Source organism: Chiloscyllium plagiosum, chromosome 40, assembly GCF_004010195.1.
Source record: "Chiloscyllium plagiosum isolate BGI_BamShark_2017 chromosome 40, ASM401019v2, whole genome shotgun sequence".
NCBI lineage: Eukaryota > Metazoa > Chordata > Chondrichthyes > Orectolobiformes > Hemiscylliidae > Chiloscyllium > Chiloscyllium plagiosum.
Genome location: NC_057749.1, coordinates 855,800 through 880,565, shown reverse-complemented (window position 1 = coordinate 880,565; position 24,766 = coordinate 855,800). Strand labels below are relative to the sequence as shown.

The 24,766-nt window shown below is 41.3% G+C and overlaps 1 protein-coding gene and 1 long non-coding RNA gene across 3 annotated transcripts in view; one reads left to right on the top strand and one right to left on the bottom strand.

The window, feature by feature from the left end:
* The window catches only part of dapk2b (death-associated protein kinase 2b), a 150,823-nt gene that overhangs the window by 75,039 nt on the left and 51,018 nt on the right, over positions 1–24,766 (top strand). For both annotated transcript variants that reach the window (XM_043680136.1, XM_043680135.1), the window contains exon 3: positions 13,130–13,351. In XM_043680136.1, coding sequence (XP_043536071.1) covers positions 13,130–13,351 — 222 coding nt within the window. The remainder of the gene's footprint in view (positions 1–13,129; positions 13,352–24,766) is intronic.
* Positions 13–23,528, bottom strand: LOC122542446. The gene is made up of 5 exons (XR_006309805.1): positions 23,282–23,528; positions 8,681–8,850; positions 4,029–4,089; positions 2,297–2,383; positions 13–132 (listed from the first exon to the last, which is right to left on the bottom strand). It is a non-coding gene; the product is annotated as an uncharacterized LOC122542446 (long non-coding RNA).

Here is a 24,766-nt window from a genome sequence, read left to right as displayed (position 1 = left end):
CAGTAGTTTGGTGATCCTTTAATTTTGTATTTGACCATTCCCTTCTGGCTTTGAGGAACCAGGTAGTCGATATCCAGTGTTTCCGTAATCGTTTTATCCTGAGACATTTGAACTTGGCACTCTGAAGCTTCTCTGAAAGAAGATGGTCAGATTTGAAGAATTTAAAGACACAGCATATTAACATTTGTATGCATTCATGAATGCTAATTTCTCAGCCTTTGATTCATTCAAGTTTATGCAATTTTAAACATTTGTTGTAATAAGTTTAAGGTTAATTAAAAGGATAATTAGCAATTGCAGTTCAGTAAAAATCATATCCTAGATTTATTTAGGTTGGGATTTTGAATATTCACAGAAACAGACTGGGAAAGTTTTAACCAAACCCTCCCATTGGGAACCAGGCAAAATGGACAGCAGCACTGGATTTTACACCATGTCCAAATTATGGAATTAGAGTTGACGTCATCAGGATGTTAAAATAGCATTCCATTTGATCCTGTAAAATCCTGTTTGACAGGTGCTTTCAAGTTACCCTTCATTAGAATTTAGTTACAATTTAAACGTGTTTACAGAGCCACAATGTATATAAAACTCTAATTAGTGCTGGTGACATGCAGTGGATCAAATGGGTTATCTATGATGCATATGTTTTTCAAAGCACTTTTAACTCTTGGCTGCTTTTCTCTGCTGTGATGTTAGTTTACAATAGGAAATTACAATATAGGGATTGATTTGTTCATCAAGTAGTTACCAAGTTCATGCTGAAATCATTGATTGTATTTCACTTACAACTATCTGTAGGAGTTTGGAATGAATCAGGATGTTGTAAGGTCTGACAGTGATCCCTGAGACTGAAACAGAATCAGGGACAGGTGATGGTTTGATATTGAGAGAGAGATTTGAGGGGTAGAGTGCTTAACTGGTGGGGAGCAAGTAACAGATTGGTTAGTTAAAGTTTGTGAATGTGTAAGTTGAAATAAAATGGAATATCTGCCTGGACTCAGTCAAACAAGCTTTTAATCTCTGGAGTATAATACAGGTTCAAGGAGGAAAATCAGCAGGTTGGAAAAATGAGGCTTACTCAATCTCAAGACTTCCCGCTTGAACAGCTAGTTTTAAAATTACTCTCAATGAGAATTTATTGGCCAATCTGACTTTCTAGAGCAGTAGCATGTATGTCATTAAACGTTTCTCTCATTAACCTCTCTAATTGGGGCTGTCCTGACTTCAGTCCAGGTATGAGCCCTGAATCCTGGCAATGCACTTCCTGACATTCGGATAACTATCCTGTTAGTACTTCTATTCCCTGAGAACTTATTCCATTTGAATTCTCTGGCTTGTTCTCAGAGTTGTTTTTCAATGCCAAATGGATTCTAAATCGAGACATTGCAGACTGTGCTAGTATCTGCAGTTTGAAATAACTGAATTATTCAGAACATAATTTCAGCTTTATATGTGACCTGTGAGATGCCATGTTGTGAAATTCTGCTCTGTGCAGAGATAAAAGACTTAGTAGCTACTGATCAAAATGATCTTGAAATGGCCTGATCATATGATAAATTCAAAGCATTTGGCACCAAATAGTATAAACAGGTGCTTGCTTAAAAACATTTTCAATACTGACACTAAAGCATCCTGATAGTCCTGAGATCGGTTTAGCAGGATGAAGGAGTTCATAACAGACAAGTCCTTAATCTCAAGAGGAAGGAAACATGTTGACAAGCCTTGTGCAACTGAAGTCACTCTCTGGTCAGCTGTTAAAGGAATAACATTCCCAATAGTAGCCAATGTGCTGATAGTCTGGATATCTTTGCCCAGCTCACATACTCTTCCAAGTTTTGTCATCTGCAAATTGTGAAGTTGTGCTACACACCCAGGTTTAGGTCAGTCATATGTATTGGGAAAAATAGGGATCCTAACACCCTAGGGTATGCTCAGCTGTGTACCTTCCTCCAGTCTGCAAAGCAATATTTATCCCTACTGTTTCCTGTCACTCAGCCAATTCTAGTTCCATGGTACTTTTTAGTCAGTCGTCTCTAAGTTGCTAATGGGTTTCTAAAATGGCACTTTATCAAGGACCTTTCGGTACCGTGCACCATGTCTAAACATTACCCTCCTCAACAGCCCCCTCCCAATTACCACATTTAAAAAAAACTCCAAGTTAGTTAAAGTCAATTTGTTATTAACAAATCCAGTCTGGCTTGCTTTAATTAACACATTTGCTCAAATGACTATTAATTTAATATTAAATTATTGTTTCCAAATCTTGCCCACCACAAAGTTTAAACCAACTGACCTGTATTTGCCGGATCTAAACTTACATTCTTTCCTTTAAGGGTGTAACATTCAGTAACTCTCCAGTCTTCAGGCACTGCTCCTCAGTCTAAGAAAGAACATTGAATTGAACAGTACAGTACAGGAACAGGACCTTCAGCCCACTGTCTGTGTCAACCATGATGCCATTCTAAACTAATCTCATCTGTCTACACATGGTCTGTATCCCTCTTCCCTACCTTTTCACATCTCTGTCTATATAACTTAAACTTTGCTAATGTGTCTATTTCTATCACCTCCCCTGGCGTGCATTCCAGACACCTGCCATCCTCTTTTAAAAAATATTTTCATCGCACATCTCTTTTAAACTTTCCCCTCTCACCTTTGAAACTATGCCCCATAGTATTTGACATTTCCACACAGGGGGAGAAATGCCTCTCAGAATTTTATATGCTTCTGTCAGGATGCCCTTCAGCCTCTGAAGCTCTAGGATGAGACATTCCAAGTTTATCCAACCTCCTTGTAGCTAATACCCTCCAATCCAGGCAACATCCTGGTAAACATCTTTTGCACCCTCTTCAAAGCCTCCATATCCTTCCTATAGTGTGGCAACCAGAACAGCACACAGTACTGCAAATGTGGCCTAATATTTGTACAGCTTTGTACAGCTGCGACTGATTTGCCAGCTTCTGTATGCAATGCCTCGACCAACGAAGGCAAGAATGCTGTATGCCCTCTTTACCACCACCTCCACTTGTGTTGCTGCTATGGACTTAGACCCCAATAACACTGTGTATATCAATGCTCTCAGGGGTCTTGCCATTTACTGTTTTCTTTTCTCTTGATTTAACCTCCAAAAATGCATCACCCAAGATATTATAGTCAGTGCCTCTGCAATTTCCACCTTACTTTCCTCAGTGTCCTTTTGCAGCCGGTGCAGTTTCAAAAGATGCGTCACTTTGGAAATGAGTCACATGAAGTCAGAATATGGCTAACCTTCCAAACACCATTACTGAGGTACTGGCCATAATGTTCCATTTTTAATGGTTACAATCATGCGTTGCCATTTAACTTGGCTGGACAGAAAGGGAATAATTCAAGCTGTGTGGGATAAGGGGAATGGGGTGAGGAAAGGGCCTTCACAGGAGGATATAAAGTCAGGTGGAATGGCAGGGCTTTTGCCAAGGGTAGGGGAGGCTCCAGGCAGCCTGCTTAGTTGTGGGCCTCAAATGGCCAATTAATAGCATCTTAAGAGGTGATAAACAGGCCATTTGTCAAGGCAGTTTGGGGAGATGGATATTTGTTGTGGTAATGTGCATGCAATGGAGGCCCCCACAGGTGGTCTTCCATCCCATCCATGTGCTCCCCCTACCTGCAAAATCCTCGTGCCCCCTCACAGGGACTCGCCAGGGAAATCCTGGACTTACAGTCCAGAAAAAAATGGCTCCTGTGGGAGGCTACCTGTAGTTCCAGCACTGGCCATCAGACCCAGTGGTGCTATTGGGATTGAAAGCTCACCAGATATTTGGCTGGCAATTCTAAGTAAACTGGAGTGAGTCCATTATCCTAATGTACAACTCCCCTTTCCCGTGCAGTGTCTCTGTTATCCATTCTTTACCACTTACTATGTTGGAGTTTTTCAAAGTTAACAGTGAGGGAAACCTTCAACCACATCACATGGGAATGGGTTAACATGACTCATGGATCTTAAACGTTTGTGGAAACAGCACATGATAAGTTATTATAGCACTCACCAAGATGTTCAGTTGTAGGAAAGATCTAACTCAGTATTCTTGTTAGATTCTCCATCTGGAGCTTGAGAAAGAAAAAGATGTGATTTTGTGGTTATTGCAACTTATTTCTCTGTTTAAATTTTGAATTAACAGTGCAGCAAACTCCAGGCCACAGAACCCATAAAATACATTGTTCTCTCGGATACTTTCAAAATGTAGGTGATGTCAGAAAGCCTGCACACACCCAGCTTCCACAAGCAGTAACGTTTATATTGATTAAGGGATAAAGATTGGCCAGGATGTTAGGGGTAACGTTATTTCTTCTTCAAAATAATGCCACGGAAGCTTTGACACCACTCCGGGTTCTATGGCAGCTCCGTCTTTGCAGTACGTTCTTAGTACTGCAATGGATTAGGACTTTAGTGTTTAAGTCCTGGAGTTGGACTTGAACTGGAAATCTTGGACTCCAAAGACAAGCGTGTTTCTAACTGAACCACAGCTACCACTTTTCAACAGGAAGCCCTTAAACAATTCTTGAAATAGGAAGAAACCCAATAGGAAGAAACTTATTTTCACTTTGAGTGGCACTGGCTCACATTATTTTTCAAAACTATACCTCTATGGAATAAATGGAAGCTCAGTCTGTGATGTATCTTTTATGAGTAGCTGATAGGATAAAGGAAGGAATAGCTTGGTTTTAGAGCTTGGCAATTGAATTAGGAAACCATTTTGGAATTTTGAAATATATCGGAAAGTTTCTTTATAAAACATTTACATGTATGGAGACTGCCTTTTTAAAAATGTGTCCAGAAAGTATTCATTTCAGTTTACAATCAAACTGCAGTGACAGTTTTGGGCATTTTTGTCCTTGTTGTTGACCTACATTGTATCCAATGGATGGTTTGGGTTATAAATACTTCCTGGCTCAAAAATCAACATTATTCTTCCTCCTCCTGGTAACCCTTCCCAATGAGTCTGTGCACACTCTGGCCCACTTATTCCAGGGATGGAATAGAATCCTCCTTCATTACACCCAAACAAATGATGCTTTAATTGGCCTTCGTAGGTGACTCAATTGGTTTGTAGGTTACACTCTTAAGTGCAAATTGCTACCAGATGTCTCCCATGTTGCTCTGAGCTAAGTAGTTGTGTGTTAACTGTCCATAGGGACATAGTAAGGAGTTTTTTATAATATTTAATTTATTCATGGGATGTGAACATTGCTGCTGGGCTAAAATTTTATTGCCTGTCCTTAACTGTGCTGAAGAAGCTGGTGGCGAGCTGCCTTCTTGAACTGCTGCAGTATTTGTGATACGCAGGCCCTCTGTTGTTAGGAAGGGAGTTCCAGGCTTTTGAAGCAACGACATTGCAGGAATGGCAATATATTTCGAGGCTAGATGGTGTGCATCTTGAAGGGAAGATCGTAGTGTTCTCATGTATTGCTACTCTTGTTTTTCTAGACTGTAGCCATGGGTTTGGAAGGTGCTAACTAAGGAGTCTTGATGAATTTTTGTCGTGCATCTTGTCAATGGTACACACTGCTGCGGTACTGAGTGTCAGTCGGAGAGGTAGTGGATGTTTGGCCTGGATGGTGTAGAGCTGCTTGCCTGTAGTTAGAGCTGCACTTACCTCCGTATGTCTCAAACGGGAGAAACATTGAGATGGAGGTTTCTGGGGTTAGAGAGCAGCAAGGTGAGGTAAAGATTCTCCATGAACTAAAAAGGTGTCCACAAGCTTTCTCACCTGGACTTGATCAGGGCTGAGACAGGAAGTGATAGAGTCCCCTTTTGAATTGCTCCTGTCTGATTTTAAATGCCCTGTGCCAGCAAACCTAGGGTGGGCAGGGTATTAAATTCTGCCTGAATTTCCTATCTTGTCACTCTATAGAAGTGGCAGAGAATTGGCACTTGTGCCCAGCTAGGTTCTTGTGTTTTGTTTTGATTAGATTACTTACAGTGTGGAAGCAGGCCTTTCGGCCCACCAAGTCCACACCGCCCCGCTGAAGCGCAATCCACCCATACCCCTACATTTACCCCTTACCTAACACTACGGACAATTTAGCATGGTCAATTCACCTGACCTGCACATCTTTGGACTGTGGGAGGAAACCGGAGCACCCGGAGGAAATCCACGCAGACACGGGGAGAATGTGCAAACTCCACACAGTCAGTCGCCTGAGGCGGGAATTGAACCCAGGTCTCTGGCGCTGTGAGGCAGCAGTGCTAATCACTGTGCCACCGTGCCGCCCACACGATGGTACTAAAATTAAAGGGGCCGCACGGAGGGTCATTGGTAGCACTGCTGCCTTTTATTTCAAAATTCCAAAATGGTTTCCTAATTCAATCGCCAAGCTCTAAAACCAAGCTATTCCTTTCTTTATCCTATCAGCTACTCACAAAAGGGACCTGAGTGACTGTCTGTGTGGAGTTTGTATGTTCTCCCTGTGTCTATGTGGGTTTTCCTCTGGGTACTCTGGTTATCTCCCACAGTCCAAGGATGTGCTGGATTAGTTGTGCTAAATTGCCCATCGTGCCCAGGTATGTCCAGATCAGGTGGATTCGCCATGCTATATGTGGAGTTACAGGGATAGGGTGTGGGTTGGGTCTGGATGGGAAGGGCAGGGCTGACTCGATGTGCTAAATGGCCTCTTTCCACACTGGAGGGCTTCTATTAGTAGTTAACAACACAGCAGCTCTAGTTATTCATATTGGTTTAACTACTAGTTTTAAATGAAACTAGAAAGTAACTTTATTATCACATTTTAAAATTGTTCTTCCTTTCTCTAAAGCCTCCGATGGGTGAAGTTTGGCATCTAAAACCTCAGCAGCTTCACTGTGAAAACACAGACCTTCAAAATATACTGAAAGTTTAAAGGTTTATGAATGATTAACACATCCAGGATTCTAATCTCTGTTTTCCAAGTTGCATTGATCCATTTGTTTTAAATTAGTTTGCAGCTATGGCTAAAACAGTCAATAGAGAAATTCTTATGTACATGAATATTCCTTCATCTTAAAGATTGTTGTGTCTGCAAAACTGAGCAGGCAGAGGAGTGACTTTAAAGGTAAGAATAGTGAAGAAGTTTGCACCTGTAGGTTCATAAGATGCTATGAAATCCAATAAGAAACATAGGAATAAAAAGAACTGCAGACACTGGAAATCTGAAACAAAAACAACAGTTCTGATACAGGGTCACTGGACTTGAAATATTAACTCTGTTTTCTCTTTTGTGTTTCATAAATGCAAGGTTAACTGATACCTGGCCCTCTGGCATCTGTAACATCTATTTCAATGTTGGTGAGGCAAATAACGTGTATACATTTAAGTGTTATAATCTGGTAGGGTCTTTCAGGAATGTCTGAGACCAACTGGAAAAATGATATGTTAGCTATGGGATAATTTGATGAAAATGAGGTGTATATGCTACTAAGTATGAATGAGTAATCAGTGAAGTTGAAGTTTGAGCTGAGCAGAAATAAGAGTCTAGATTAGAGTGGTGCTGGAAAAGCACGCATGTCAGGCAGCATCCGAGGAACAGGAGAATCGACATTTCGGGCAAAAGCCCTTCATCAGGAATGGACACACCGTTGCTGAGTAGAAATAAAACTGACAGTAAAGTAGATGTCTGGGCCCTGTCTAACCAGCATTTAGCCTCTGATATTAACTTGAGGGGAAGGTGATGAAGAATATAGGGGCTGAGACAGGAGGAGGCTGAAGTGGCCGAACCCAGTGAATCAGTTGCACTAAGTGATTGCGCTGAGCTATCCACTTACTGGGGTTCTACATTTTGAGTCTTGTGGGAATTTTGATGTGAAATATAAACTGATAGCACAGAACTATGTCAAGGAAGTCAGCAAGATAAGGGCATGAAAACATTGCTGTATTTGTATTTGGAGAGAGAGTGGGTTACATAGGTGTAGACCATTTTAACAAAGTTTAAAAGGACAGGGTTCAGCTTCAAGGCTGATGACAAGTTGCAGGTGTGTTGACAGAATAATGCATTTGTGCTGTGCTTTCCAAGAATACCAACAATTTGGAGTATCATTTAAAAAAAACTTATTAGACAAATAACATTTGAAAAGATCCTGTCATAAACAGCAAAAGAAAAGATTCAACCCTTTTTTTTCCCAGCAGCATCTATTACAGACACTCAATCCCAATGAAGAACTGCATCTACTTTCTCTCTTTAATTTCATACTCTACTAACAAGATCTCAAGTGTTTCTTTCTGCTGACTTTCTGCACATTCACCGGATGATGTGATTCTTCCATCTCTCCCAAGTCTCAGAGACACAGACTAATTCACTAAGTTTTCTCTCTGAAAAAAGACAGGGTTTTTTCCAGTTACTGACTATCCTGGGACTACTAAACAGCACACTTGCTAATATGGATCTTTTCTAAACTGAACACTGTTTTGCTCTTTCTACTTTTCTGGATCACCAAAGCTCAATTTAGTAAATCTTACCTAATAGGTCATGTATATAAGGACCTATAAGTCACATGATTTCTTAGAAATGCTGCTTTTAAAATAAAATGTCCTGACCACTTTTTAAAAAAAACTGAGAACCAAAACATCGTTTACCTTAACTTTATCTATTTGCACCACAATACCCACATTTAATACAATTTAATATCCATTGGGTTACAGTAATTAATCATTTCAAGACTCTTTACCTGCTTGCTTTGATGGTCTTTCCTATGAATTACTGATCCATGCTCCATCGTATCTCATTGTGCTTTCTCCTGCTTGAACCTCACCGTTAGCCTTGGAGTCAGAAATCCCTGGAGATTCACTTTGTTTTAAAGCTGAGCCTACTGCTGGATAGGTGCCAGCCAGTTCATTACTGAAATTTTAAAAAAGAGGTTGTTGGTGAGCAAAAAGAATTTTGTTTTTAATGTGCTGTTTTAGCTCTCCGGTTAATGAGAAAATACATCACCGTATGAACAAGGAAGATTCCTTATCCTCTTGTTGACTTTAGATCATTAACTTTTTTTACTCCAGCCAATATGGCTATGAATCACTCCAGTTGAGCACATAACTCTCAGGCAGGAGACTACCCACCACCTCCCCCACCACCCCCCTCCCCTCCCCTCCCCCCAACTACAGAAGAGCTTGTGTGCAGATATTTGAGGCTACCTTAGTGGAATGTGGCATAATCTTGAGAGAATACACAAACAAGTTAATCATTTTGCACCACTTTCTATTGTTTGGTTAGTGCCAGTACTCCATCAAACATGAATGAGCAAGCATTGCCATAAAAAAATTGAGATAATTATTTGGCAAAAATTGGCAAAGAGGGATCTATCACAATTTTCCTCAATTACAAAGTTAACTTCACTAAATTCAACAAAGTGAAACATTTGAATTGATCAAAGTCATCACTTTAATCGACTTCCCCAATCAGCTTTTCTCTGCAGTGAGCAGTTCGCATAAAACTAGCCTTTTTTTTCCACTTACTGCCCACATTAAATAGGGAACTTGAGACTTTTTTTTAAAAATTCACAGAAATAAAAATGAAGCTCAGGAGCAATTATCTTTTTTTTTAATTTTTGTTAGGTAGAATAGTCAGTCATCTGTCTAAAACATGGTTTCATCTTCGTTTTGCTTGAAGATCTTAAACAGATATTATTTCTTGGATTTTTCAAACAGGGAAGTCCAGTTGTAGATGAGGGTTAAGTGGCCTCCCAGCATCCACTACTGGCACTCATGTCTGCAGCAAAGCAGATGAATTGTGAAAATGCTTGATCCCATAGAATCTACATTTCTCAATCCACCTACTGGAGAAGGGGTTTGGAAGTCTGTGGTGCACAGATGGGGAAAGTGCAATGTCTCTCAACATTCAGCCTTCAAGGGGCTGCTAAACATTTTAGGTGAATGTGTATTTCTTAACTTTTACCATCTTGGTTTCGAGTTGTATAAACTGCTGGCTGATTCCTTTGGAATGTCAATTGATCCATGGAGAGTTTGTGATAAAATAGGCATTTTATAAGACAAAATATATCTTGATGAAAAACAAAGATGATTATTTTCCAAGCACAGATGTGAGATGTAGGTTAGGTGCATTGTTCAGGGGTAAATATAGGATAATAGGGTAAGGGAATGGGTCTGGGCGGGTTACTCTTCGGAGGGTGAGTGTGAATTTGTTGGGCCGAAGGGCCTGTTTCCACACTGTAGGGGATCTATGATTTCAGCTATAAATTGGAAGATTAGGAAAGTTGACAAGCAGTGGATACTAACAGCAGAAATGCATTGTTAGTTGAGAAAGGAATGTCATGCACTTACATTGCACCTTTCACAGCACTGACGCGCCAAATGCATTAGAGTCAATGACGTACCTTTGAAGTGCAGTCAGTATTGTCATGTTGGAAATGTGGTAACCAATTTGGACAAAGCAACCTCCCAAAAACAGGACTGTGACACTGACCAGATACTGTCTGTCTTAATACGTTGATTGAAGGAGAAATATTCTATCGGACATGAAAAACAACTCTTAATTTTTTTGAAATATATCAAGGATACTTTTGTTCAGTGAGAATGGCCAGGATCTAGCTTTGAGTCTAACTGAAAGACAACACCATCAACAGTGCAGCACTCTGTGTGAACAGGCCATTTGGCCTTCTATGTCTATGCTGACACCATTCTAAAGTAAACCCATCTACCTGCATGTGGTCTGTATCCCTCTATACCTTGTCTGTTCATGAATCTGTCTAAATGCCTCTTAAACATGGCTGTCCGTTATTTTCCAAATGCAAGTAAATCCTGTCCCTAAGAATCTTTTCCAATAATTTCCCTGAAGGCTTACTGTCCTGTAATTTTGCAGATTATCACTTTGTCCTTCTTAAACAAAGGAACTTTCTTAGTTAATCTCCAGTCTTCTGGGACCTCCCCTGTGGATAAAGAAGGTCTAAAGATGTCTGTCAAGGCTCCAGCAATCTCATCCTTTTCTTCCTTCTGTATCCTGTGATATATCCCAACGAATCCTGAATGTGACATCAAGGATCCCAGCAAAACTGGAGTCAATGGGAAACACTGCTCTCTGCTTGCAGTCATCTCGACCACAAAGGAAGATGGTTGTGGTTGGTGGAGGCCATACATCTCAGTAGGAGTTCTTCAGAGTAATGCCTTTTAGCTGCTTAATTGATGACCTTCCCTCCATCATTAGGTCAGAACTGGGTTGATTGCACTATGTTCAATACACATTTGTGATTTCTCAGAAACTTATGCAGCAGGACTTGGACAATCTCCAGGATCGAGAGCGTGGTGCTGGTAAAGCACAGTAAGTCAGGCAACATCTGAGGAGCAGGAGAATTGATGTGTGCTTGATGATGAAGGGCTTACATCCGCAACATTGATTCTCCTGCTCCTCGGATGCTGCCTGACCTGCTGTGCTTTTCCAGAACCACTCTAATCTTGAATCTAATCTCCAGTCTCTCTTTCGCCTAGAGTATCTGACCATATCACCCAGGCATTGAAATGGCATTGTCATCACTGAATCTCCCATTAACACCATGCCCTGTTATTACTGACCAGAACCTGGAGTGGATCAGCTATGTAAATACTGTAGCTACAAGAGGAGCTCAGAAACTGAGAACAATCTGAAGAAGAGTTTTTTTGATATATAATTGGATTGATCAATTCTGAAACAGGACATTATTTCAGTTGGATCAAGTAAAGAATTAACTTCACATTTAACTGTGCCATGTGGTTGCTCATATTATCAGCAAGATGTTTCCAGCATATCAATGTTTCAGATGAGGTGTTAGAGAACTGTGCAGCATTTTCTCTGGCTAAAATACTGGTTAATTCTACAAAAACCAGGACGAAAGACAAAACTGTCGGGGTTTCTTGAACAAACATTCTTAAAATTATAATAAGCGCTGAAAATACTGGAATCACCCAGATTAACGTTTTGGGCCAATGACCCTTTTAATCAAACACAGGCTAGAGGAAGAATAGGATGGGCAAAGAACAAAGCTGATGGAGTGGAATGCAGGAGTGAAATTATAATAAAATCAGAAGGAGCTGGAGAAACTCAGCAGGTATGGAAGCATCTGTGGAGAGAAAGTAAAGTCAATATTTCAGGTCCAGTGACCCTTTTTCAGAATCCTGAAACACTAACTCTGTTTTCTCTCCTTTAAAAGTACCAGACCTGCTGAGTTTCTCCAACTGCTTAAGTTATTGTTTCTGATTTCCAGTGTTCACAGTTCTTTTGTCTTTTGTTTAGTAAAATTGTAATGTTCACTTGAGTGACAAAATATTGTCCACAACCACATCAGTGTCTGACCTTGCAGAAATTCCTAAAATCAATATCCCTTTAAATATTCATTTGTTTTTTAAGCAATAGAAGCATCGTTCCATTTTAATATCATCCTGTTTTTGTTTTTAGTAATGGGTCACTTCCCAGAAGGATTTCAACTTCTTAAATAATGGTACATTAGTAATAGTGAACTGTATGTGAGAAAAAAATCTTCTATTTTTAAAAAATCACCCCCACCACAACTCCCCTTGCAGCAGTAAGTAACTTGAGTCACGATTTGTGGTCTATGTAGAGCAACTTGAGAAAAAGTGAGACTTTAAACTTATGGTTCCTAAAACTCTCTGCCACTTCCTCATCTTGTACTTGGGTTTGTTTTAGAAGAATTGGTGGAAATTGTTTGGTATTATTAGAGAACAGTGTTAATTATAAAAGAGTCATATTTGGTGGGATTCTCCAATACTTTAGAAGTATTTTTAATCAATCTGGCATGCAAGTGTGGATGCTGGATGTCTGAAACCAATGAAAACAGAAATAGCTGGAGAAGCTTAGCAGCTCTGGCAGCATCTTTGGAGAGAGAAGGAGATTACCAGTCCAGTGACCTTATTCAGAACTTCTTGCTGTTTCTTGGGACTACTAGGTCAGATGTAGGTGAATGAGAACGTTCTTTGTGGTTTTCTTCTTTTATTCTAACACTTCCAGTGGCCAACCTAACATCTGGTCAGTGACTGAAAGAAGGATGGAGGCCTGGAAACCAGGAAAAATTCCTGCTCTTTTAACATTTTGGTTTCACCTGAAAATCGTCTGATATATATAACTTCCAGCTGATCAAATTACTATTTCTGACTTTGTTTTCTTTTTGTTTCAGTGGTCAGTTTGCTATCGTGAAGAAATGCTGTGATAAAAGCTCTGGAGTTGAATATGCAGCAAAGTTTATTAAGAAACGGCAGGTTCGAGCCAGTCGGAGAGGAGTGAGACGTGAGGAAATTGAACGGGAGGTGAACATCCTGCAGCAGATCCAGCATTCCAACATTATCACCTTACATGATGTTTACGAGAATAAAACAGATGTGGTCCTCATTCTGGAACTGTGAGTAAAGAGGATTTCCGTTTCTGTTGCTGGGATAAAGAAAATCAAAACAGGAAGGATTGTATTAATTATTCCTAATGATGAGTAACTGAAACTAAACTCCCTTTAATGTTGAGAATTAGTTCTGTCAGTGCTAATGAGCTGCAGCAAGTAACCCAGCATCGATGCAATACAATATTATATTTAAAAGTAAAGTTAATCCTGAGAGAGTTTCTTCTCATTTTTCAACTTTCAGTTTTTTCATTTTTCTCTCCACTTTTCTATTCTCTTTCTCACTCACTCCAATGTCCATGCCTAGTGTACCTTATGACTAGTTAAGTACATGGTGATTTGGAAAATAAGCTCTCCTTTTTGGATCATGTATTTACAATGAGAGTATTATTTTTTTCAAAAGGTTATTCTCTTCAACATGTAAATGATACCTTGATATGGCCCGTTCATCATCTCCCTAGGTTCTGGAAGTCCCTGGATTGCTGCATCTCCCTCTACTTCTTTGTCCAAGATTCTGGCCTCCTCTTTCCAATCTTTCCCTCCCAGCTATGATTTAACTGATACCACATCAATGAGTTGTTGTTGTCATCATCGTCGTTGTTGTTGTTTCGTCATACTTCCTTTGTCTCCTGTTGCTGTTTCCCAAGCCAACAATGCACACTTACTGCAAGTGATAGGACACAGATTTCATTTTCATGAAATAGCAAAGTGCCAATGAAGACGTTGATGAATGTGAATGAAAACTTTTATCAATCAGCAATTTCAAAGTAATTTCCAGTCCATGAATAGTTGATTTGTTTCTGTTTTGGTTTGCTACTACAATCTGAGTCTTCTAGAACCTTTCCAGCTTCCTCCTCGGTATATACGGTGAAAGCTGCCACTCTGTAGGCATGGTGTGTATTGTATTGTTGCTGTGCTGACTGGAATCAGTCCTCCTTATTGGTAATCTAAGTAGCTATTGCCATGTGGGAAGGATACACACATAAATTCTTCAGCAGAATCTGGCTCAATCTTGACAAATGGTGATGATTTAAAACATAGTACTTAATAGCTATTTACGTTACATCCAAAATAAATGATAGTCACTTGTGAGGTATCATGGTCAAATGAAGTTAAAAATCACATAACACCAGGTTATAGTCCAACAGGTTTAATTGGAAGCACAACCACCTGATGAAGGACCAGTGTTTTGAAAGCTAGTGCTTCATTGGAGCACTTCATTCGGAGCACTGCTCCTTCATCAGGTTAAAAATCTCACAACACCAGGTTATAGTAGTCTACCACCTGATGAAGGAGCGGTGCTCGGAAAGCTAGTGTGTTTCCAATTAAACCTATTGGATTATAACCTGGTGTTGTGTGATTTTTAACTTTATACACCTCAGTCCAACACTGGCATCTCTAAATCATGGACAAATGAAGAGTAAGTACAAGGTTATTGTTACTGCACTGGGAGGATAGGAATACACCAACAAATACAAAACCCTGTTCGCTCCACTCTTTATAACCTGGTGGGTGGGACTTCTCTTGTATAAGGCAACAAGTTGATATCACAACACTTCTGACGAACTCTGTGAATAAAAGACTGAATTGTGCTTAAACTTTGCAATTTCAGAAGGGATTTTATGTTATAGCCATTGCTCCTTCACCTAGAGACTGATGACAGTCTGTCCTCAGTGAATGTGGACCCTTGCAAACTTTGCTTTTGGGCATCAGTAATTATTGAGAATTGCTGTAAGTGGCACATAGCAACAAAACTTTTTAATCTCTTGTTCATCAGGACAGATACAAGAATGCTATAATTCAAATGAGCACAATAATTTCCTTTATGGAGCTGATATCAGCATACTTTTTTTTGTCCTGAAGATTTGAATTTATGTAGCACCCTTCATGATCACAGAACAAACTTTTCAGTGAATGAAGTGCTTTATTTGATGTGCAGAAATGCAACCACCAATTTGCATAAAGTATGTCCCAAAACATTCAGTAATGACCAGGTAATCTGCTCTAGTCATGTTGGTTAAGAATCATTTAGAATCTCTACAGTGTGGAAAAAGGCTATCAGGCCCAACAAGTCTACAGAGTTTAGATCAGAGTGATGCTGGAAAAGTACAGCAGGTCAGGCAGCATCCGAGGATCAAGAAAATCGATGTTTCGGGCAAAAGCCCTTCATCAGGAATAGAGGCACTTGTGGAGAGAGGAGGAGAACTTCTTCAAGGTAGGCATCCTTGCAAGAGGATTCACAGTAAGGTTAAAATCAACTAGACAAAGGTGCGGACTGCAGATGCTGGAAACCAGAGTTTAGATCAGACTGGTGCTGGAAAAGTACAGCAGGTCAGGCTGTTCTCCTCCTCTCTCCACAAGTGTCTTAGTGAGTCACTCTCTCACTGCAACCTTCTCTACACTCCTCTCTGACCTATCACCTCCATCCCCACCCCCATTCACCTATTGTACTCTTTGCTATCTTCTCCCCAGCACCGCCCCACCCCCCATTTATCTCTCCACCATGGAAGCTTCTTGCCTCTATTCCTGATGAAAGGCTTTTGCTTGAAATGTCGATTTTCCTGCTCCTCTGATGCTGCCTGCTGTGCTTTTCCAGCACCACTCTGATCCCAACAAGTCTACACCAACCCTCTGAAGAGTAACCCACCCAGGTCCATTCCCCTACCGTATTATTCTATGTTTATCCCTGAGTAATGCACCTAACCTACATATCCCAGAACACTAAGGGCAATTTAGAATAGCCACTTCACCGAACTTGCACATCTTTGGATTGTGGGAGGAAACCCACGCAGACATGGGGAGAATGTACAAACTCCACGCAGTCACCCGAAGTGGAAATTGAACCTGGGTCCCTGGCACTGTGAGGCAGCAGTGCAAACCACTGAGCCACCGTGCTGACCATGTTGAGGGAGAACTATTGGCCAGAACACCAGGGACAACTTCTCTCCTATTCTTTGTATTAGTGCCTTTACATCCACTTGAGAGTTAATATGTGATTTAACATCTACCCTAGCAGATGGTAGCTTTGTGTGGCACCTCCTTAGCACTGGACTGTGTCATGCCCAGGAGACAGGTTTATCTTGGGTGACAGTGCTTATAGCAGAGCCATGCTGGCACTAGTACAGTGTGGAGACGATGAAATATAGAAGTAGGCAAATGTGAACCAGCCGCTTGCAAAGATGGGGAGTGTAGATGCACAGAAGAAGAATGTGGACAGGTAGTGACAACCAGAACTGATCAGGAAAAAATTGAATTAGAGTCAGAAACAGAGGATGCTGGTTTTGTTCATGAGCAATGATAAAGCAGATCATTCATTATTAATCTTTATCCCTTTCATTATAAAATATTATACCCTAAATTTACAATGAGCAATAAAATGGAAAATATACAGATGTCCCTTGTGATGCAGTGGTTGTGTCCCTTCCTCTAAGCCAGGATACCTGTTTTAGAGAAATGTAATAACATGAAGGAACAGGGTGATTAAAAATATCTACCTAACATCAACCTAATAGTGTCAACAGCAAGTGAGATCCCAATCAATGATCTCTCACTCAAAGATAGACTTCACAATGATCTATCCCTTTGTGCTTTCTGCTCCTCTTCAGTCTAGTTCGAGTTTACTCTATGTATTGAAAATCAATTAATTTGAATCTAATGATGTGAAACAAAAGCCTCTTGGGGCCCTTTTGTGGCAGTGGTAATGTCCCTATCCCTGTACTGGGAGACCTGGGTTCATATCCCTCCTGATCCAGAGGTGTAAAGTAATATCTCTGAAAGGTTGACGAGAAAAACAGGTTGAATAAAAATAATATATTTTTAAAAGTCTCTATTACTCAGCCAGTTTAAGTCCCACATACAATATACCAATTCAGCAATGGAAACTTCCTTTGACCTTGGGGCAGGGTTTAATAGCATTGTCCAGTTTCCGATCAGGTTTGTTTACAATTTAACAAAATACAGTGCTGTTGAAATGAATGAGGCATGAGAAACTTGAATAAATCAGAATAATCTCCAGTTTTGGCCTGAGATAAGTTGTTTATCTAGTACTTCTCGGGGCCTTGGGATATCCCAGCGTGTTTTGCGTTAATTTTGAAGTTGCTAATTTGGACAAAAGCAAGTTCTACAAACCACTATGTGCTAATCTGATCTTGTGCTGTTACCTGAGAGAGAAATCTTGCCAGACCACAAACAGACTTCCTTGCTGAGATTGTTGACTTCCTAGCTGAGATGGTAAGTTTGTTTGCAGATGTTTCATCACCATGCTAGGTAACATTATCAGTGAGCCGCTAGTGAAGCATTGGTGTTCTGTCCCACTTGCTATTTGTGTCTGGGTCTGCTGGGGTTGATGGTGTCATTTCTGGTTTTTGTCAGGTCAATCCTTTAAGTTGATCAATAGCTTCCCATTCCCCTGTGGATCTGGTCTAACCTAGGGACTTGACGGTCTGATAGGCATTAATACAGCGGATACTCTCAAAAAATGTAGCATTAGGCTACCCCCTCCCCACTGCCAGATTTCTGACCAGTGAGCTAGACTTCCCACCCACTTTGAAAAATTTGGAGACTGACAAAAATGTGGGTAGAACCACTGTGTGAGGAGGGGTGGGGTGTGGAGTGAGGCCCAAATGGAAGTGGGTCATTTGTTTCACTAGGGTCATAGTTTAATTTAAGATAATTGAAGGATTGTAGAAAAAAAAAGAATGAATTTAATTGGCTATGGTTCACATTTTTGAATGGCCTCTTGTGCTATCAGATTCTATGTTATAAAGGAAACCAAACAAAATGAGGTGGTAGGAACAACTGCTGGAATCTGCGCTGAAAACAATAAATGCTGGAGATCAGTGGATCAGGCAGCATCCATGGAGAGAGAGCAAGCTAATGTTTCGAGTCTAGATGAGTTTAGAATCAAAATGGTATCTTGCGCGCGCTCGCTCTCTCGCTCCCTCTCTCTCTCTCTCAATGGATACTGCCTGACCCACTGTGATCTCCAGCATTTGTTTTCAGTTCCAAAATGAAATGGTGACCGCTTTTGATGAACTGAGTTTGAGCAAAAAGAAAAGATACTTCTGTGTGGAGACAAAACTGACCAAGTATCACCCTGGGAATGTTAATGGGGAAATGCCCAGGGTTCATATCGGGCTGCATTTGACAGAATGTTTCAGTTGCTGTTTCCTTTCATGAGCGTTCTGATTCTAAGAATAAGGTTGAATAATACAAATGGATTGAGGGTTTTCCAAAAGGGTGATGTCAAATGGGTAGAAATTCTGAGCATGTTGAGGTGATGACTCAAGGAGGCTGATGTCCAGATTTCACTGAGATGGGAGCAAGGGGCAGTCTGCCTTCTACCAGGATAGGATCGGTATTCTCGAAATGTTAGAGGCCAGCTGGGTTTCTTGGGCATGGGGACAGGGTGTAGCTTGAGTGATGGCATTAAGGAGAAGCCTAGTTCTACCTCCAGCTGCCTTATGGGTCAAGCAGAACAGGATTGCTTCTTCCCCACATAGTACCCTGCTATCAATCGATCATCACTTCCCCCCCACCCCCACCCCTCCCATTTCCTCACCTTGAGAATGTGAGGGGTGGGTCAGACATTAGGTCCTGTTGCCTCCCCTGGAGCACACCCCCCAAACAATTACAAACCAAACCTGTCAGCTAGGCTGACCTCGCTGTTAGGAACCTGGAGAACTCTTTCAAAGAGCCAGCACAAGCATGAAAGGATGAATGACCACTTTGTGTGCTACCTGATTCTATATGTGAAATTTAATACCCTCCCCTGGTAACTGGTTTAGTTGCAAGGGGCATTTAGTCAGTCAAGGAGGGGATATCAAAAAGGAGAACTGCCTTCACCCCAGCTCTCCCTTCCCAGCCCAATTCTGATTGTGGCAGGAATGCCTGGGGAAAGCTAGTGCCCCCCCCGCCTCCCACTCCAAATCTTGCTGCTCCCCATCCCCCTCCCACCCCATCCACAAGATTGAGTGACAAAACCCCAACTCAAATGGGCGTTATGGTGATGGCTATCACCACCACCTGTAGGGAGCATTACTATTTACTGGAGCTGCCAGTCTCTGGCTGGCAAATAACAATGGGCAGGATAAACCCTCCCCCATCAAGATGGCGAGAATGCCATTGGCTGTCCTGTCATATGCCTGATGGGCACAGGATGGGGCTTTGTATAACTGCCATCTTTACCTGATGTGGAGGTGCCAGTGTTGGACTGGGGTGGACAAAGTTAAAAATCACACAAACACCAGATTATAGTCCAACAGGTTTATTTGGAAGCTTTTGCAGTGCTCTGAAATCTTGTATTTCCAAATAAATCTGTTGGACTATAATTTGATGTTATGTGATATTTGATCTTTACCTGGGAAATGCGAGATTGAATTCTGGCTCTTCCACAACATTTGCGTCTTTGGGAGTCCCAGAAAACTTCACAACCAGTCCATTGCTTTATAACTGTAGACAAACAGGTTTACATAGGAAGCAGCAGCAGCCAGTTATCTCTCTCAAAGGAAGATTGTTGACACGCACACCTCTTGGCTATTGATTTCGCAAGAACATTGATTGGAATGTATGGAATTGCAGTAGGCGTGCTGCTCTCTGAGCAGTTTGACACATTTGCTGAACCATGACTACAATAAAATAATACAGGAAGGGAATGGCAGAAAATTGTAACCAATGGCCCAATTGTAGCCTGACTAACACAGTCTATATTACCAGTATTGGCAAGGAATCTATCCCTATAGTTTGTACTTTGAAACTGAACTAAACAAATTGTTATTTACTCCACCTTTTGGTGCTAACATCCACCCTATGAGGTGAAGTGACTTTTTATTTGTGAATACAATGTGAATCTAATAGTATAAATATTACTGAAAAGGTAGCAGAGGGAATGGCAATGACTCAGTGGGTACAGATTTCAGCAACAAGACATGGGAAATTAAAATTCTATTGTCATTTGAAGTCTTGGACAAGAATATTTTGGGAGTGCAGGAAATTTTTTTTTAATTCACAGAACTGTGGGTGTCACTGGGCCAGCACTTATTTCCCATCCTGAATTTTCCTGATGGTGGTGAGCCACTTCTTGAACCATTTCAATCCATATGATGCACGCACATACTGCCAGACTGCTGTAGAAAGGGGGAGTTCCTGGATTTTGACCCAGCAACAGTGAAGGAGCAGTCATAAACTTACCAGTGACTTTGAGAAAGGCTTGCAGGATATATTGCCCATATGTTGTTTTCAGTCATCTGTGAGTGATCGAAAGGATCAGCAGCAGAAGCAGCATTTGTTAAGCAATAGCCTGTTCACTGAGGGTTCTGCTAAGGCCACTCACTCCTGGAGTGGGGTGGTCCAGCCTTGGTTCAAACATGGACAAAATCACTGAATGTGAGAAGTGAGGTGAGATTTAATCGTCCTTAAAAACTGTACTAACAATATGAATACTGTGGCCACAAGATCAGGTCAGAGGCCAGGAATCCTGCAGAGTGTAACTCATTTCCTGATTTCCCAAGGCCTGTCCACTATTTACAAGGTAAAAGTCAGGAATATTAATCATGGAATACTCCTACTTACCTGGATGAGTGCAGTTCCAACAAGGACACCATCCAGGACAAAGCAGCCCACCCGATTAATGCCACATCTACAAGCATTCACACCTTCCACAACTGACAGTAGCAGTGATGATGCTACAAGATGACAGTACCTTCCAAATCCTGATCACTTCCATTTAGAAGGCTAAGGGCAGCAGATACTTGGGAACACCACCCCCTGCAAGTACCCCTCCAAGCCACTCCTCGCATTTACTTGGAAGTATATTACCCTTCATTTAGAATCATTGGGTCAAAATTCTGGAACTACCTCTCTAAGGGCATTGTCAGTCTACCTATAGCAAATGGACTACATTTGTTTAAACAGGCAGATCACCACCACCACCATTTGCCAGGGCAATTAGGGACTGATAATAAATGCTGGCCAGCCAGCGATGCTCACATCTCCTCGATTTTTTTAAAAAAGGATTAGTGTCAAAGAAGGAGATTGTGTTGGTGAGGACAAGGTAAATTAGCATTAACACCACATGTAACTCAGAGTTTAGAGTTCATCTCCTGTATAGGAGGAGGATCACTTATAGGGGTTTTCTCCACTTGTCTGCATGAGTTTCCTCCGGGTGCTTCCATTCCCTCCACAATCCAAAGATGTGCAGGTTAGGTGGATTGGCCATGCTAATTTGTGGGCGGCACGGTGGTTAGTGGTTAGTACTGCTGCCTCACAGCGCCTGAGACCCGGGTTCAATTCCCGCCTCAGGCGACTGACTGTGTGGAGTTTGCAAGTTTTCCCCGTGTCTGCGTGAGTTTCCTCCGGGTGCTCCGGTTTCCTCCCACAGTCCAAAGATGTGCAGGTCAGGTGAATTGGCCGCCTTATGTAAGGGGTAAATGTAGGGGCATGGGTGGGTTGCGCTTCGGCAGGTCGGTGTGAACTTGTTGGGCCGAAGGGCCTGTTTCCACGCTGTAATGTAATTTAAAATCTAATCTAAATTGCCCTGGAATATGTGTTGCTGGAAAAGCTCAGCCGGTCAGGCAGCATCCAAGGAGCAGGAGAATCCATGTTTCGGGCATAAGCCCTTCCTGAAGAAGGGCTGCGCTTTTCCAGCAATGCATTTTTCAGCTCTGATCTCCAGCATCTGCAGTTCTCATTTTCTCCTCCATGCTAAATTTCCCATCGTGTTCAGCAATGTCAGGGTTCCAGGATAGAGGCCCCAACTGGGAGCAGAGCTTGTGGCAAGGACCCAGTGGAAGTAACAAAGCTCCAAGTTCTGTATCTTCCAGCAATGCAGCTGCCCTGCTGAGAGTCACTGTTTTTGAGCATTCATTCTGATCTGCAAAACTAATAGATGTTGAGCCCCAGGTTATTGAGAAATAGCAGAATATAATATCCTCTAGGAACAACATCTGTCTGTTTTGTAGCTGAGGTGTTTGTGTTACTTTCGAGAGGGCAATTTCCTCAATGACTTGTCATGTGTTACTGAGTCATTCAGTCCTGTAACTTGCCAAGGTTGCTGCTGACTTTAGGCCTGTATCCCCTGTACGCTAAGGGCAAGTGTTGTGCTGGGACTCATCGGTTTGATCTCGATAGCTGTTTAATTTCCCTGTCAAAATGTGCCTGGTGTTGCAACATAATTTTCGTGACCCATGGCTGTATGTTGATGATTGAGTGGGAGGTGGTGCTGTGCAGGCAAAAATACAATGTGCATGCTCTGAAAAGAGGTGACATGCAGGAAATCTTCATGTTGATGGATAAACTCTTGATGTTTTATCACTTGCATCTGAGGGATATCCCTTCCTGAAGAATCTGTGCTGTACCAACATGTAGCAGGAAGTTAAAAATTATGCAACACCAGGTTATAGTCCAACAGGTTTAATTGGAAGCACACTAGCTTTTGGAGCGACGTTCCTTCATCAGGCGGTTGTGGCTCACCTGATGAAGGAGCGTCGCTCCAAAAGCTAGTGTGCTTCCAATTAAACCTGTTGGACTATAACCTGGTGTTGTGTGATTTTTAACTTTGTACACCCCAGTCCAACACCGGCATCTTCAAATTATAGCAAGAAGTGACAGTGATAGTTTTCTGCATTATTTTGGAGTTTGGAACATAAACACCTATTTGTGCAATATGGTTAAAGTGCAATGAGACAATAAATCACAGATCACCCAGTACTCATAACACCTAAAGAATAGCATACAGTGGAACTGTGTCTGTAAATGCAAGCCAGTTGGATCATTAAACAAAAAACAAAGAACTACAGATGCTGGAAATCAGAAACAAAAGCAGAAATTACTGGAAAATCTCTGGACATCTGACAGCACCTGTGTAAAGAAAGCAGAATCAATGTTTTGGGTGTATTAACCTTTCCTCCTTCAGTGCTAAATTCTTCCAGATTGGATCATTACCTTCTCCTCTTACAGCAAGTAACAGGCTTTCAAGACATCCAGGCTGAGTGAAAGCATATCCTAATGGTCCAGTTCCAATTCATTCTTAACAGCAGTGGACAAAGTGATCTGTTTCTGAGCAACAGTTTACATGATCACAACACAGCTGAGGGGCTCGACAGCATCAAAAGCAACCCAACTGGAGTTCTGTGGTTTCTGAAGTCGGAGAGATTTGTGTTATAGTCAGCAATGCAATTTCTCAGCAACCTGTTTGCATATAGAATTCCCACTGTGTTTTACCACTTGGGCTTGGCTGCATTGTGCTTCGTTAGGGTCACGGGATGGTGTCACATAGGTACAAAGATGAACTGAGTGACATAGGGAAGAATACAAATATTGTGAGTAAAGACAATCAAAGGGCACTATGTCATGTGACCAGGCAAGGACATAGCTGTTTAAATGTCTGTTCAACTTCATGATGTAAGGTATTGATTACTGGGTGTCTGTCTGCCTGTGAATAGTTACCTCAGTAACTGAAACTAGCTTCACAAACTTGTAACTGAGCTTCAAAAGAATCTATTTGTTATTATTCAGCATTGGGCTCAGTTGCATCACTCTTTCTCTTCTAAAGTGTTTTTAGTATTCCTGTTCATGGGTTGTAAGAATATAAAATTAAATCACCAGAAGCTGGTATTGCTATTGCTCCTAGTAAATAGGCTTCTTGATCACTTACATCCAATAGCTGAGGAACTCTTCCTTCCTGCATTGCTGGGGTGGTTTCATAGACATAATCTTCACAGCTTCCCAAATTATGAATAATGCAAGGAACAGCACCAGTTGCTGTGCGTGGCTTTGTTCAATCTCTCAAAAACCTTTTGATTCTGTTAAATGTGATGACGTGTAACATGGAGTATCCTTATCAAACCTGGCTGCTGTCAGCCATTTGTCTCATTTTGCACCTACTCCACAGAGGTGTGCAAGTCCTAAACCTCACCATTCAAACCTTCATAGTCCCTCCTTCACATATATCTGTAAAAAGACACAATTTGTTATAGCTTTTCATCTTTCATTTATTAGAACAAATCAAAATAATACCTAATTGAGGGGAAGAACAGATGTATTTAATCTGCATGAGGGGAGAGTGCAGATTGGTTAGGAAGTGGACTCTAGTGTAAGTGTTGCCATGGGAATGCACAAGTTAATGGTAACTACTGTTAATTACCAGGCTTTATTTAAATTTTAAACCAAGATGGTTGGCTCTGGTCAATGGATTGCACTAAGAAATTAACTATGACCTATTTAGTTGAGTTTAGCAGGTGCAATATTTGTATGGTACATGTCTTTTTGTCTGCAGAGTGCAGGGCCCTATGAATTTAATGCATGGAACTTCCAGTACATGCAAGTACATCACACTGCAAGCCTGACTGACAATCCTAAATTAGGTGCCAATGTAATTCTTTGCACTCCATGGATTACCCAGCAAATATTCATAGAATCATAGGATCT